General features: G+C 36.9%; 1 protein-coding gene across 2 annotated transcripts in view; it reads right to left on the bottom strand.

The window, feature by feature from the left end:
* Positions 1 to 16,304, bottom strand: part of prim2 (DNA primase subunit 2) — an 87,123-nt gene that overhangs the window by 65,907 nt on the left and 4,912 nt on the right. For both annotated transcript variants that reach the window (XM_067421255.1, XM_067421256.1), the window contains exons 6-7: positions 15,171 to 15,266; positions 14,701 to 14,838 (exon numbers count right to left, since the gene is read on the bottom strand). In XM_067421255.1, coding sequence (XP_067277356.1) covers positions 14,701 to 14,838; positions 15,171 to 15,266 — 234 coding nt within the window. The remainder of the gene's footprint in view (positions 1 to 14,700; positions 14,839 to 15,170; positions 15,267 to 16,304) is intronic.

Raw genomic sequence — 16,304 nt, forward strand, 5'->3', positions numbered from 1 at the left:
TTTATATAATCAGCCACCATGGATACCAAAAGAAAACCAAACTGGCAGGAGGAAGAAGCGATCGCTACTCCTTGCTGAATTAGTCAAACATATATAGCGTTTTTTATTTATTTATTGTAAAGCCCAACATTAACCAGCACTGAAAAAGATGATGCCTGCTCTGTCCAAACCAAGCGGCAACCTCCGGTGATCTCTCTTGAAGCCAATACGGAAGTAATGTAAACTGCAATTCCTCGACTGGCCACTAGGGACATGCTCCAGAAGGGAGCAAAAACGTATTGAATCCCATGTTAAAATTCCCAACTTTACAGCAGAAAAAAACATGTTCACAGCCTGGTACAAATTGAGGTTTTGGCCTATACGGCTAATTTTGACCTTCATGACAACTGTGAGGGGGTGATTTTTTTTATAACTCATTCATTTACATTATATAAAGCCTTAAAGTTCTAAATAATTAATGGCGTGGTTACTTTGAGTGTCAGGTGGATAGCCATTTATCCGCCGTCTATAGTCATTTCGTCTCCTAAGCTCCGCCCACATCCCGCCTATTTGCCCATTTTCTGTTGGGAGTGACACGCAATGACTCGCTCACAAGATGGCAATGCCCAGCTCGTCTCCTCTTTAAGCTTCAGAACGGCTTATCGGAAACCTATGGGTGAGACCTCTGGAGCGGTCTTAAATAACTGGAAGAGTAAGAGTGATTCTTAGCTTTAAGAAATTTGATAACTTGCTTTTATACTTAAGTTTGAAAGTAGAAGTAAATTCCATGAATTCTCAGCACTTAAGACTAAAATAGCACTGAGAAGCTTAATAAATGGCCCTGGTCTACTTTCTGAGTGTGAATTATTATATGCAGTAAAAGACAACAAGCACTGTAAAGGTTTTGCCAAAAACTCAACTGACTGGCTTCTTTCCTGTAGGATTGTCTCTTCAGACCCTAGAACTGCACATGAGCTTTTTTAACTTCCAAAATGTACTCCTTCCCACAAATTAATCATAGATATTGACCATAACCATAATCAAAGTACTCCCTATTTTCAGTGCAAATAGAGACCACATTTTTCTTCAAGCATGATACCGAGATGGTTACAAGGAGAGCACATATTTTGGGAGACATCCACTTGCCTCAGGGAGCCGCTTTCAAACAGCAGTAACGTATTGAAATCGCATTTGAATGCGCAATCCCGTTTACTTTCACTTTCGCAATCATGTGTACTCTGTGAATAGGTAGCATGGGTGCTGAACCAGTGGTGCTGGTCTATTTTAAAATAGAAGTCTGGCTAACCCTTCTGCTGCACCAGTCCACTAACATGTAGCACACAATGAGAATGCATTTACTAACATGTAACACGCGCTTGATGTCTTCTTGTTACACGATCAGTGCTGCGCACTACGTATGAGTCCGACTCAAACAGCTCATGTTGGATGAGCTGATGGAACTGAAGACCACCTGAATTAAATCGTTTTTATTTCTATTAAAAGTAAAACTAGAGTGGAGACTAGGGCTGCACGATTTGGGGAAAATATATAATTGCAATTATTTTGGTTAAAATTGCACTTGCAATTTAAAATGTGATTAAATCTCTCTTTATTTCCTTTTCTTTTTTACAAATGAAAAGTGTATATACACAACATTTTGTGTTTATATATTAATATGACTAATAATTATTATTATGATTTATTACTGCTAAAAAATATTTTTAAAAATAAGAAATATTACCATTACAATAACATTTTCATAATTACAAATTAAAAATAGAGTATGTCATAATAAATAAAACAATATAATAATATTAATACTAATTATTATTATTATTATTATTATTATTATATGGATGGAAACATGTATGGAGAGTTTTAGACGCTGACTGTCGTAACCAAACGTGACACGCAGTTTGAATGCTGAACGGAGATGATAGACAGCTGCAGTGAAGGGAAGACGAGTTTCCATCAATCTAAATTTAACGATGGAAAAATATTAATATAATATCCTTGTCCCGCACATTCAGCTATGCAATGGCTTTAGATTACTTTGTACCATCAAATCATAATATAAGAGTGATTGCTACAGGATCATGTGACGATATATTTTTCTGATTATTTAATTATCATGACAGGCCAAATCTGAGCAATTATCTGCCTGTCCGAGTGTTGCTTAATTTTCTAGACAGGAAAAACCCTGTATAACATTATAAACCAACAATAGCCTAACCTCCAGTGATCTGACCAGAACTTTGCAAGCAAAACAGAAAGGCACAGCGCCAAACTCTGGTCTCAGGGAGAACTGTGTTGCAGTGGCAGATACCAAGATGGTAAAAGATACGCAGCCAGAAGAAACACTAGCTGTTCACCAGCGTGCATTAGCTCATATTTACTGTTTGGTGGAGGAAATCCAGAATTACTGTTGGTGAAATTATAATCAGAATCATGACCCTCTTGTGCATCCACAGAGGGGGAAAAAAACTCCTGTACATTGAAGATACATATTATTTTTTAAGTTTATTAAGTTTTTAAATGTATTAAGTATTACTTTTCTTCTTATTTATTACCCAAAAGTTTCATTCATACTGAAGGCCAGAGGGCGCCCTCGAGCAGAAAACAATCACATTTGCCTCAGAGAAGTAATATAATGACGTTCGTTTTCAGGAAATCCCTTATGTGAAGCTAATGCTGTAATAGGATAAATAAACAGAAGATAGAAATGCTTTGATTAAACATGACAATTAACACGACTGCAGCAAAATATGGTGTATTTGAGTTCTGCATTAAGTTATTGAATTAAAATCACAGCCTTTAAGCTTTCATAATCGCACATTATCCAAATCGCGATTGCGGTTTGTTTTCAATTAATCGTGCAGCCCTAGAGGAGGCGTCATGTTAACGTAGCATTAGCATATTCTATCCTACCTTCACCCTCACACACCATCAAGACAATATTTTTTTTTCAGTTCATGACAATGTGCGAGACAGCTTTTCACCTCGAAGTGATCTAGTCACACACCTACAATCACATTAACATCATCTCAAGGCTTAAAATTAAAATAGAGAAATTATCCATTTAAAATGTATGCAATAAACTTAAATATTAATCCAGTCCAGTCTATATAAAAATAAATAAAAAAATACAATAATTCACAGTTAACATATGACAATTACCATCTAATGATGAGCCCCTTCATAATTCAAGGGGCATGTATATGTATTTAATGCCACAAACATAAAATAAGTATAAATAAACTCATCATGCTTTCTTAATTACTGATTCACAATGAATTTATAGCTACTGTGGCATGCAGGCAAAACAAGAAATTATATACATCACACAAACAAAATCCTGTTAATTGTCAACGTCTGCTCCTCATTACATCTGTGATATGACACTGATGTCTGTGCACTGCACCAGATATATTTATAAAGTAATTATTGCTTTTGTACTGCGGACCTGTTTGTACAAAACATGCCTGAAGGCTCCAATCTTCCATAAAGATGGGAAACTACAAAAAGCGCTCCCTGCTCTGCATTTAAGCGACAGGGGAGACACTGAAGACTTACAAGCGGAGCTTTGATAAATGCATGGAGTGCTCACATCATTACATCCAAGACAAGACTTGCTGACAAGAAACCCAAATCAATCTTGTTATCTGGATCCCACGAGGAGGTCATCTCTCTCCTCCAGCATTCATCAGGACATTTGGCACAGCTCAGAGTGGGAGAGATCTCAGCCTGGCATTACACAATCATAAATCAACAGCGGAGCATCACTGGACTGTGAACTTGTGTGCGGAACGTGAAAGAATTAAAATTATAGAACTGGATGCGTTTTCAATTCATTTCCTCCACAATGCCTCATGATGTTTGGTGGAATAAGCCAGTCTAAATTTATACAAGTGCAGCCTTTCCAGTTTGATGCCATTATACAACGCAACACCTCTTCCTAGTTTCCCCATCAGCGTTATTTGGCTGGCGCTCCAGATACGAGTTGTACTTTTTTTTCACCTGGAATACGAATAAATTGTCAACAACAGCGCTCCACGAAGTAGCAGAAAACATTTGAATGTTTTTTGTAAGATGTCTGTTGGCAAAATTTTCAGCAGCCATTCCTCCAGTCTTTTGTTTCATCCGATCTTTAGGAATTCATCGTAATATGCAGATTTGCTGCGCAAGAAATATTTCTGATTATCATTAATGTTTGTGCTGCTTAATATTTTGTGGGAAAATAAATTCTTTCATAAGGATTCTTCAATGAAAAGAAAGTTCAAAGGAACAGCGTTTATATGAAATGGAAATAATTTCTAACATTAAAAAAATCTTTAGGGTGACATTTGATCATTTAAAAACAAAAATTAAGTATTAACTTTTTTATTTTCTTGGTGTAGTATGCTCAAATTAACGGCAATTCAGTTGCAGCCTTTACTTGAATGATAGGTTTGTTGTTATTCTTAATGAAAAACACAACAACAAACCAGTACAGTGACAAACTCTCTTACATAGGCACTTTTAGGCTTGCCTCACTACTGTCACGTAATAAATTAAACCTGACTCCTGCTGCGACTCTCGTACGGCTCACGCTAACTTAAGCAGATGCGTTCAGTTTTTAATTGTAACGTCTGTTCTCTAATTGAACTAAATTAGTTTATTACTATAACATTTAAAATGGGGAGTGGTGACGCGATGGGCAAGTGATGAAATCAGTGTGCGTCTGAACACTGGTAACACTTATTATCGCGGCAAGCCTAATGCAAGAACACTCATTTACACACACACACACATTACATCGGCACTCCGTGTATTGTCTTTTGTGTATACATAGTTACATATTTGTGCAGTGTTACACAATTGAAGCTGATTCACACACACATTGAAGTATCCTTTCAAAATCATTAAAGTACATTTATCCATCCATTAACAGTCCTGTTATAATTTACTGCTTAATGCACTAGCAGACAGCTTTATCAAATGGCTGCATATAGTTCATTTAAGTTCATTTAAAAGCCAACTGATTCATTTCCATGAGGTAATTTCATTTAAATACTTGACTTAATTAAGATACAGTTAAATATTGGTATATTCAGATTGAAACAGATACTCATGACTCACTAGTGCGAATCGCTTCAAAAAAGAAAACACACACATACAAAAACACAGTTAAATCAGAGCCAATCCCCGATGCTTTATTGACTCTAGCTGTTATCAGAGTCCCTTCTGCATTGATCAGATAATGAAGCGAGGAATGCATCAGCCCTTCGTCTGGACACACAACAGCCATGCTTGCTCATTAATCACCCAAGAGGACAAGGGAAAAATAAACCTTCAACTGTTCGAGATGGCCTTTCTGTTACGGAAGGACCCAGCATGATTGAGAGTTCGACATTGCCATGTTCTTCAGCATGTGTCCATCCATCGGCACCTCCGTAGTCCTAGCCAGACACGCCAGCTACAGCCAAATGGCTAAAATTAGGCTCTAGATTGACAGCTTCAATTGAATCGTTGGTAGGCAGAGTGAAAGTGCCTGTGTTTTTCTACTCTACCTGGGTGACACTCAATTAGGTCAAGCTTTAGATTCTAAAAGTGCTTCATGACAAGGTAATATTTCACAGCCTGGTGATAACAGTTTAAATTATTAGTATTTTTTACAAATTTTAACAGAAGAATCTGGAGTCACTCTGTGTGGAAAAACAGCTGATAAGGGAGTATCTTTGGAGGACATATACAATTGTATTACTTGTAAAGAGCAAAAAAGTCAATTGAATGCATTCTTGCTGAATAAAAGTATATAAAAAATGTAATCATACTGCCTCCAACATTTCGAACGGTAGTGTATGTACAGCAGACGGAGCAACACACATGAGAGCCTGAGACTGAATTAGGGGGAAAAAAATGTTAATCCCATTCTCTCATCCCTAATGACAGAACTCAATTCATCTAGTCTTCAGTATATGTATAGCTTCTCTTGTTTTATAGACAAAAAAAAAGAGAGATCTTAAGGGGAAAGATGATTTAGAACGTATTTGATTCCCTTCCAAAGAATTTAAACAGAGTTAATTAAACATGCATTATTTCATGCCAAATTAATTAAAGTAATAACTCTCGGATGAACCCAAAATCTAACTTGTGTCAAAGTTTCTCTCTCACAAACACTTCTAACAATGAAAGATTTATGCATGCCCCAAATTGCCAGTGTCTATTTTTAAGATGTGAAACTTCCTTAGTGAAACTTCCCACTGTTTCAGTGAAAGACAGCCTATTATTTCAGTCAAAATTAGTTTTAGAATTCAAAATCTTGCAATTAAGGTAAACACACAAGATTAGACAGCACAGATAAGGCACTTATGATATTTTTAGATTCATAATTAAAATAGTTGTTTATTGAGAAAAAGAACACTGACATGATCAAGTCAGCAAAAACTAGAAACCGTATTGTACATTTGTTGAGTATGCATGTGGGATAAACGTCATACAAGCTTAAACATTTGGTTTCCTGTAAATAAAGAAGCATTGTTGTTGAGAATAAGGATAATTTAAATTAAATAACACCACCAAGATAATGTTAACTGGCTTACGAAGGTGAGGTTGTTGAAAGAGGGTAAGCTAGAAAAAAAAAGGAATCATAGGAACAGTGTGAAAGTCAGAAAGCTTTAAACCAAACCTCATTACCAATATGACAGAAAAAGAATTAGTGAGATGGGGAAGTCTTTAACATGCTTTATAAGGCTCCAGCTAATAATAATTTCCATCAATGGACAGTCTCATTATATTAGGAGGTCTTATTTTCAAAAAGTGTTGAAAATTTGCCAAGCGAGCCGCTTCATCCATGATGACTTTTGAACAACGAGAGGGAATTACATTGACTTTGATGGAAATAGCGCTTTAAATGTCGGACCATAAGCCGCAGCTCAGCTTTGATTAAGAACGGATTCCCATGCCAGACGTTCTGTTTGTTCGTCATGGACACAATTAACTCTACATGACTACCTTTGTATTTCACCACGTTTTACTGGCTGGTGAGCGCTCTTTTAAAAAATGAACATGACACATGGCTTTTAAATTGTAATTGGCAAGTTGCAGCTTGCCTGCCAGGGGAACCTTTGAAACTTTCAGACAAACTAAGTTTCAGCAGTTTTGTCAGTAAGTCAATGAAACATTAGGTACAAACACTAAAACTGCATTGTCTACCATCCAGACACAGACCAAACTCATTTACAGAGCTATTTATAGGCCTATTAGATTCTAGTAACTGGAAATGTAAGATACATCTACATAAATTCATGGTTTGTATTAGAGATGCAGCGATCGACCAGCCAGGGAGCGGAATGAGACAATTTTCTGCATGGACCGGTAACTGGTCTCACGTCTTTCTGATTTCGAACCAGTCCATTTTCTTGCCCGCGGCACAGGCAATAACATCAGCTGTGCATTTTGACACACACCAGCCTCCTCTTACTCACTCGCTCTGGTTAAATAGTACTTCCATTGTGCATAACTTTACTAATTTCCAGTTTCAAAAAGCTTGTGAGTCGCAAGTACCAAAATGGTCAAGCGGTCAAATAGATACAAAATTATGATCGTCAAAATGAACACATTAATAACACGTTAACGGAAATTCATTTTAACGGCAGTACATTTATTAACGCGTGATTAAAGCAACGTGCATTTTCTGTTTGATCCGATCCAATTTGAGAAATTGAGGTAAGCCATAGACGTAAAGGGTGCAGCAGCAAGCGTTAATAGGGAAAGAAAAGGGTTAGCATAAATATTACTATTCTAAACCAAAAGTGCAGTTATTGTAGCCTGACAAGCCAGACCCACATCAAGATGTTTGGTCTGGAAACTCACCATAGACAGGACTCAATCCGAGGGGCGGGATAAACGGTTGTCTTTCAAACTCCCTCTGCATGGTGTGCACGCAATTGGGTAGCACTACAATCAACCAGAGCAATGAAGGTGAAGCAGAGCTAGTTGAAAGATTAAACGTTCGCCGTATCCGGTCGGCAAAACTCCGAACACATCTTCCCTTCTTAAGAATGACTTCAGTGCCGTTCTTTGTTCTTTTCTCAGAGAAAAGCTTAACTCCAAGTCTTCCAGAGTCGTGGTCAAAGCTGATTCGAAAGATCGTCGTTCGCCAGCTTTTGTGTTTACTAGAAGCACACAAGCGCAACTCGGCCGTCATTATGTTAAGCCAGCCCACTGACTCTATACACGATGTGATTGGCCCGACCAGAGTTTGGCGTTAACAGCTCAGAAGTTAATTAAGAGTTGCTAGACGACACTCGCGGGAAATTAGATTTGCTGCCGCTAGGGGGCGTCTAGATTTCGAGGCTACAGTTATTGCCTACAAGCTACCATATTTTCTTTTTAACTTTTATTAGACTTCAGATCGAAAGAAAAGTGCGTTTTCACATGGACCACATTCTCTGCAGTCTGAGCACGATGTGCAAATACACAGCAAACTCACTCTTGCTCATGTCCGAGATAAAGCATTAACACCATCACCACTTACAATACATGTGTTGTATTGAACGAAATACATTACAATCGGCTAAAACTAATACGCAGGTTACTTTTCTGAACAAGAGTGCTCCCAAGTCCGTGTTTCTCACACTGTTTGTGTGAATCGCGGCACAGTTAGGCACACACAAGCACACAAAATACTGGCATTTCAATAGGGAACATGCATCTCAAAGGGCCGAAACTATATTCCTACTCGTGGTATATGGACCTCCTCCAGGTATGGTGTGGTACTGGTGTACTCCCAGGACCGCATGACAGCCCTCACATGACCAGTTTTTTAGACAAACTGTGCCCTGTTCTGAACTAAACTGCCAGTGTAAAAACTCCCTTTATTTATATAATTAAAATGAGAGAAATCACAGCTTATTCTGAATTTTCAAGCTTAGGCTTAAGAGACATGAACAAGTTCTTTAATAAACATCCCTGACCTTTGATACATGCCTAGTCTTTGTGCTGCTTTATTGATTATTATTGAATAGTATGGTTTTACTAATAATAAACATACATTTGCATAAAGCATGCATATTTGTCCATACCCATGTTGATTACAGAATTAAGAAAATTAATTTAAGGTACATTTACAACTGATAAAAATGTTTGATTAATCGAGAGTTAACTCGTGGCAATCATGAGATTAAATATTTGAATCGATTGACAGCCCTAGTTAAAATGCATGTCATGGCTATTATTCAGTTAAACGCAGTCAGTTCTGCAACCTTATTAGTTGAGAAAGATAAGTTGTCTAACAGCTAATATTGGATCCGTGCATAAACTAATAGCCTAATAAATCTGCTGCAGTCTATCATATTAATAATAGAATAAACGAAAAAGAAAATCGCTTTCTGTTCCTTTGTTACAAATTGTAAGTAGGGCTGCAAGATAAATCACTATTTACATGAAATTGCAATTTAGCTTATTGCGCAATTTATCAGTGCAGGACGGCTCTGTGGTCAGTAGTAAATGCTGCTGCATCTGAAAGCACTGAGTTTGAGTCACATATAACGTGAATTTGAAAAAGCAACAAAATCAAACATCTTTCCAATCATTAGGAGCAAATCATTTCAATCTGCTCATTCAGTGCACCGATAGTATGACGTTCATTGTTATTTCAATGACGTGCGCTATCGTACTTCTGCGACACATATCTGGAGTACCCTGCGCGAGTGCGCCTTTTGGCTTGGAGATGAAGCAGCATTCACCACTGATCACTGAGAAGCTGCGCATGCAATAAATCGCAAACTTTGCCAAATCGTGTGTGGTTTTATTGCAATTTATGCAGCCCTGATTGAAAGCATTAACCTGTATTTAATTTTTACAATGAAGACTATCCAGTGTTATTTTACATTTGATTACTTTAATTTCTGTAGTATTTCTTACTTGAATATACCGTTAGACCCACCTGAAAAACTTTAGCCTTGTTTTTCATATCTCTTTACATTCTATTGCATTTATTTGAAATTTGTTTATATGTTCTTATTTTATCAGCATCTTTTTGCTTTTTATTAAAATAAAAATTTGCATTGAAGAAAAGTGGATTTTTATTGTATATCAATTCAGGGATTGACATTAAGCATGTTCATGTGCTTGTCCTTCGGACAAGTAAATCGTTCATTCACAAACATTTGCTTGTCCGGAAAAAAGTTCGATATTTTTTTCATTTTGCGTGTGTGTGTTGTAACTATAATTTATTCTGAAGTAATATTCTCACCAGTGTTCAATCAGCTTTGACATATTTAAATATGCATATTTGTGCATTTTTGTTTTGTTTTTGTTTTTGGATCATTTCAAATTTGTGATATTTTTACCTTTTATAAAGGGCATTTCCCCCCTAATCTTATTAAATATAGGCTATGCTTCAGGTTTCATTTTATATTGTTAAATTTGATCAATACATTAAATTAAATTAAATTAAGACACTATGAGGGCTGTTAACAATCAAATTAACCCTTAAATGCACCTCGGGTCGTTAGCGACGCGAGACGTCATTCACTACTCTGCTCCTCATTCATTTTTTAAAGTTAGACATCAACCTTCTTAGTATTCCTCAATCAATCCATTTTAAACAATATAACAAGAAAAAAAATTATAGAATTATAATTGAATGCCTGTTTTTTCACTAGTTTTTTGTCAAGATTGTATAGGGTCGATAACGACCCGAGGTGTGTAGGATTGTACGTATATATATTTTTTTTTCCCACAATAATAAATGAATCTATAATGACGAAATACGGCGCAATTCAACTTTATTCCACATGGTGGCAATGTCTGATACCCAATGATGAAGTGACGTTTCACTCATAGTTACCTCGGACAGAAAATGAAACAATAATAATTATAATCTGCAAAACTTGAAATGGCTTAGTGACTCTAGTGACTAAAAACAGACGCGCGCAAGAAAACTCGTCCATGGTTTTATATCATCAATGAATGATGCATTCGGTGACTGAGCTGCATTACACGTAGGACTGAAATGGTGGCTACAAAGAAATCGCTAGCTCTCGTTTTGGTCATAGTTTGTCTTGAAAAACAGAGATGTTTGACGGTCGTCATAGGAGAATTCACACTGCAGGATTGTGCGCAAAATCTTCTGACACTGCCAGAATTTTGGAGGTGGCAAAATTTTATCGCAGTGGTCATTAATCAGCTGCCGGTGAACATGTCAAACTAATGATCAAAGACGTCAGATTTTAGCCTAGGATCAGAGGAATCTGTAATGATTTGCTAAATTTGTTTCAGACGGCCAAATCATGGGCAAAAATCGCAGTGTGCACCCGGCTTTACTCATAGTTACAAGACTATCATAAGAAATGTTTTACATTTTGACAAAACATCATCTAATGCATGTTAGCCTGATAAATAACGTTATCCTGCCAATTTGTGCAAACCAACATAAAACAATTTTAAAAAATTAAAAGAATAGGGAAAATTTAGAAATGGATGTATAATATGAATGAATGTAACGTATATGGGCAGGAAGCAATTGTCAATACTGGCCATGTAACCAACATTTCTGGTTTAGAGCCAAAGTTAGAACAACCTGGTCAAAAAACTGGTTACTAAAAAAACAAGTGGAAATGAATACACTCTTACTTTTGGACATATTCACCTGTAACAATTGCTGGTCAATGACAGCTCTACTAAAATGGTGCTTAAGAGCTACACTAGGTGATGCCTGGTAAAGGATTTTCAACCAGGCAATTGATTTCAGACAGTCTCTCTGGAAATTATTTCGAGTATCATAAAAGACTCATTCCAGGACTGATTTATGGAGTCGGCGAGAATATGAAGATTGACACATTTCATTTTCTTCCAGCGTGGCCATCCCGAACGCCATCAAAAAGAAAATGTGCAGGCAGCATATGTTTTCATTAGCCAGGATGGATTAATGCGCAAGCTTATAGAGCTTCAATATACTGGCAGGAGGAAGATTGTTTACTAGCCGTGTCTGTTCACCGCTTCGGTCGGACATGAGCTTACGAATAATAATTCAAATGACTTTTCTCAGAGAACGTTGTGCCGAAATAAAACCCATCCTACCAGCTGTCCAACTGCCTGGAAGACTCACTCTGATGGCCAGCCTTGACGAGATGGCATGTAGATGACAAAAAAAATAAAACATATCTGCCAAGCTGAAAAAGAATTTACCATGCTGAGAAGAGCCTCTTAATTTTGCATCATCCATCTATGACAATCATAAAATCCAACATTCAGGTGTGACACAAAACTCAGAAACAGTACAGCAATGTTCCTATAAAACATTTTCAACTAACACAGAGTGTTCAATCCCAGAAGTGCAAGAAAAATTTATGCAAACTACATGCCAGCACTAAATGCACAAAGCCTGTCTCTTCTCCACTTACCAGTGATCAACCAAACACAACCGCTCCCTGGTTTCAATTAAAATGCCCAATTAAACCCAAGCTGGGCAGACTAATGTTGTTAAGTAATCCAAGTTCACAAAGCTGCCCGATTTATTATTGTTCCCAATATCCTGTGCACATTTTAATTTCTCCAGTTATAGCAGCAATTAAACCTGCTGCAGCATTGTTTACCATCGCAGAAACTCTCATTTAAATCTCAGATATTAATGGAGTGAAGATGACAAACAGACAACTATTACCTTAACAGCCACCACATCGCTCTGCACAACAGATGAAATATTTAAACTGCACTTCATATTTAGAGTGTTATTTTACACATAACCTCAATGAGATGATGAGTGAACTCATGCTTATCAAAACCTTGATGGAAAAACAGAGCACTCTAGATCTTTAAACTGCTTTACCTCCACAGACAACAAACAGAAATAGAAATATTTGGGTTCAGGGAGATTTTTTACCGCTCTCATGATCAACAAGGCTACATTTATATGATAAAAAAATACAGTTAAAGTAGTAATATCGTGAAATATTACTACAACTTAAAATAACGTTTTGTTTTTTTTAATACATATTTGAAACACAATTGATTCCTTCGATTTACTCCTCCAGACTTAAGCGTCACATGTTCCTTCAGAAATCACTCTAATTCAGTTTTCAGTCCCGAAGACACGAAGGCAAAACATCCATAGAACTAGAGCACATCTCAAAGGAAGAAAACCATAATCAAGTTGTTGGCACTTATGATCCATATACAGTCAGTGCCTGCTGCAGTATTTAAAAGGACATTCAAAAATGCTTGATGTGAAAAACACAAAGTTAAACTGAATTTGGTCTTTTACTTTCTTAAGTTACTACATTAGTAATTAGAACACACCTGGTAAAAAATTACTGACGGGAAATGGAGGAAAGCCTTGTTTTGCCCTCCAGGTGGGCGTTCCTAACAGAGCATGATTGTCATATGAAAACAGGTGCTGAAGAATCTTATCATCATCATAAATGTTGAAAACAGTTGTGCTGCTTCAGATGTTTTGTGGAAACCAAGATACATTTTCTTCGGTATTTTTGGATGAATAAAACTAAATTCAAAAGAACAATTTATTTGAAGCAGAAATATTCTGTTACATTACAAATGCCTTCACTGTCACATTTGATTAATTTAATGCATCCTTGCTGAATAAAATATCTTACTGACTCCATACATAAAATACATACAAATGTAGCATTTTGAGGTCCAGCCAGCGCCTAACTATTTTCCCATTCAAAAGATTAGGCCTGTGTGACCCTGAATATTTTGTAATGTTTGCACTGCTGAACTAAAGACAACGAGGGAGCAGCAAAGCTCACGCTCCACGTCAAGCATGAAGTCGTCAATGTGGCGTCTGCTGGGAATCTCCTGACACACATTACATTTACATACGTTATAAATATGATGCAAGGGGGGAAAACTCAATAGTAGAAATATAAACACAAGGGTTGTTTTTCCAAAGGATAATAGCATATCACAGGAAAGCACATTTCGCTGCCATTTGGCAGGGTTGGGGAAATAAATAAAATTGAGTCGCCTCCATGGTAGGTACAGCAATCTTGGCAGGAGCTAACAGAAAAGCTGCTTTTGATTTCCTGCCCAACAACCCTCCCTGTGACCTCCTCCGTCTCCTAGCCGCCTTTTAATCTCCGTCTGAGGGTGGAAATGACCCATGACTTCTCAGTGTGTGCTATCAAGCACTTTACGCTAAGCCTCTCCAAACTATCATCTCTGACGCCCACTCTTCTACACCTAAAAAAAAAAGCAATCTTATGACTGCTATAACCTCTCCATCGCGTTACCTTTCTAGTCATCCAAGACCACCTTAACGCAGCTCCCCCATCAACTCGAGCTGTGAGCTACAAGCTTTGTTTCTGGAGTTTACAATAACTCCCCATGAACCCTTCAACAACCCGAAACCTTTACATTTTAGTGAAGGAATAGAGACTAATCGTAGAGTTGTTTATATCATTGAATTGAGCAAATCCAAATCATTCCCAATCTGGTATACAGTAACATCCCTACCAATAACGCCATCTTTTTAAGCATCATAGCATAGTTCACAACATCCACCTCGGTCAGCATCCACCTCGGTCTGGTGGATGTTCACAACATCCACCTCGGTCAGCTTAGACAAACTGCCACGTACAAATTGATCTCTAGTGATCAATGATTGTTGTCTGAAAGGTCTACATTTTGTAACTACAATATCTCAGTTTGTCATTGCACCATTTAAGAAGCATCAATAACATTGTACTCAAAAAAGATACTTGATAAGTTACTTACGGCAAGTGCTTTGGACAGTCTTGTGCGGAAGTCATTTAGGACAATCGTGACAATTTCATGGTGGGGAATGTAGGCATTGCCAGCCAGCAGGTAGACTTTCCTTGTACGCACTAAATCTAGGGCATCCTGAAATGGAACCTTGAAACAGAAAAGTAATAATTTAAATACTTTATTAATAACAGATATTTTAAATCTACTGCACATACATTATATTGAAGTGTTACAGCTTATGCTTACTTCAAAAGATTTGCAGGTCAATGAACAATGGTAGTACAATTCCATTTTAGTTTAGACACTTATTACCCATAGAACATGCATTATAAACATTAACTAGGTGTAAATTAATTTAATGATGAATCTGAATCTTTCAGCGTGTCGTTTTGTACTTTTAAAAAGTGTCCATGACAGCATGAAGCAGCTCTTCATAACTCTGTATCCCTTTTATAATTAAAAAGTCATAATGATCTTACTTTGTAGAAATCATATTCTTCCACTGTGATTCCACTTAATCCATAACTGGAGTTGATGAGCTTGTCTTTCAAGCTTTTCTTTTCCTCCGCACTTACCTGTTAAGTGAAAGGGTAAAAATAGCACAGCTGACATTTAGTTTCAAGTAACTACAAGAGATAAAGCAAGAACAACATTCGGCAAAGAAAAAAAGCATTTCACTTCCACTATTTAGCGAGCAACTTGAAAGACAAACAGCTAATTAAATTATCATGTCAAAAGGTTATGAAAAAATATTTAACTTGCCATTTACTCAGTGACATAATGGCATTAGCATTTATTTACAGTTAGAAAACATGCATTTAGGAACCATTCTGACATCACACTAGGATTCCTAAGAGAGTGGAACTGAAAGATGAGCAGTGTATTTAGTGTAGAACAACTGCCCCCTACAGGAGTGTATGTGACAACACATTTAACATTCACTGGGCCCTGTACGTCTTAAAACATCAATAAACATGGTGGCATCTCTCAAATTACAAAGTGCATGGACGGAACAATTCCCATGTTTCAGTTACAAAACAGATCTGTCAGCAATGTTGGGAAGCCGGAGTATCACAAGCCTTCTAAATCTGATTAGGGCAGAAAACAACACCTACAGATGAGAAATAACTATTATATATTGTGTCTGTAAAAATAAACACTTCTAAAATGCATCAACTCTGAAAATGGATAAAGTTAGTTCCACTGACAGCCTACACAACTACCAATCTGTCAGATCATAAAACTAGTCCATATGAATTGAGCAGTTTAGTCCAAATGTTCTAAAGAGACATGAACAGATACAAATTAGGCTTTTATTCACATATAAACAATTATCAACAAAATGACCAATGAGTTTCATTCTCGTGTTACATCCTTAAAAACCAATGAGATTGGTTCTTGCATGTTTTTGTTCTTGCATGTCAAGCAAGTACACTTGGGCTTTGGTTTATGTTCACTGATGAATGATACATGTGAATATAAGCCTGCGCATCATCTAAAGCAATCAAGTCTCTTCAGAAATGTTGGAATTTCTAAACTGCTTGATTCATATGGATTAGTTTTACAATGTCTTTATAAACTTTTTGAAACGACAAAATTTGAAACGATATTAT

This window comes from Pseudorasbora parva, chromosome 17 (genome assembly GCF_024679245.1).
Source record: "Pseudorasbora parva isolate DD20220531a chromosome 17, ASM2467924v1, whole genome shotgun sequence".
NCBI classification, from domain to species: Eukaryota; Metazoa; Chordata; class Actinopteri; order Cypriniformes; family Gobionidae; genus Pseudorasbora; species Pseudorasbora parva.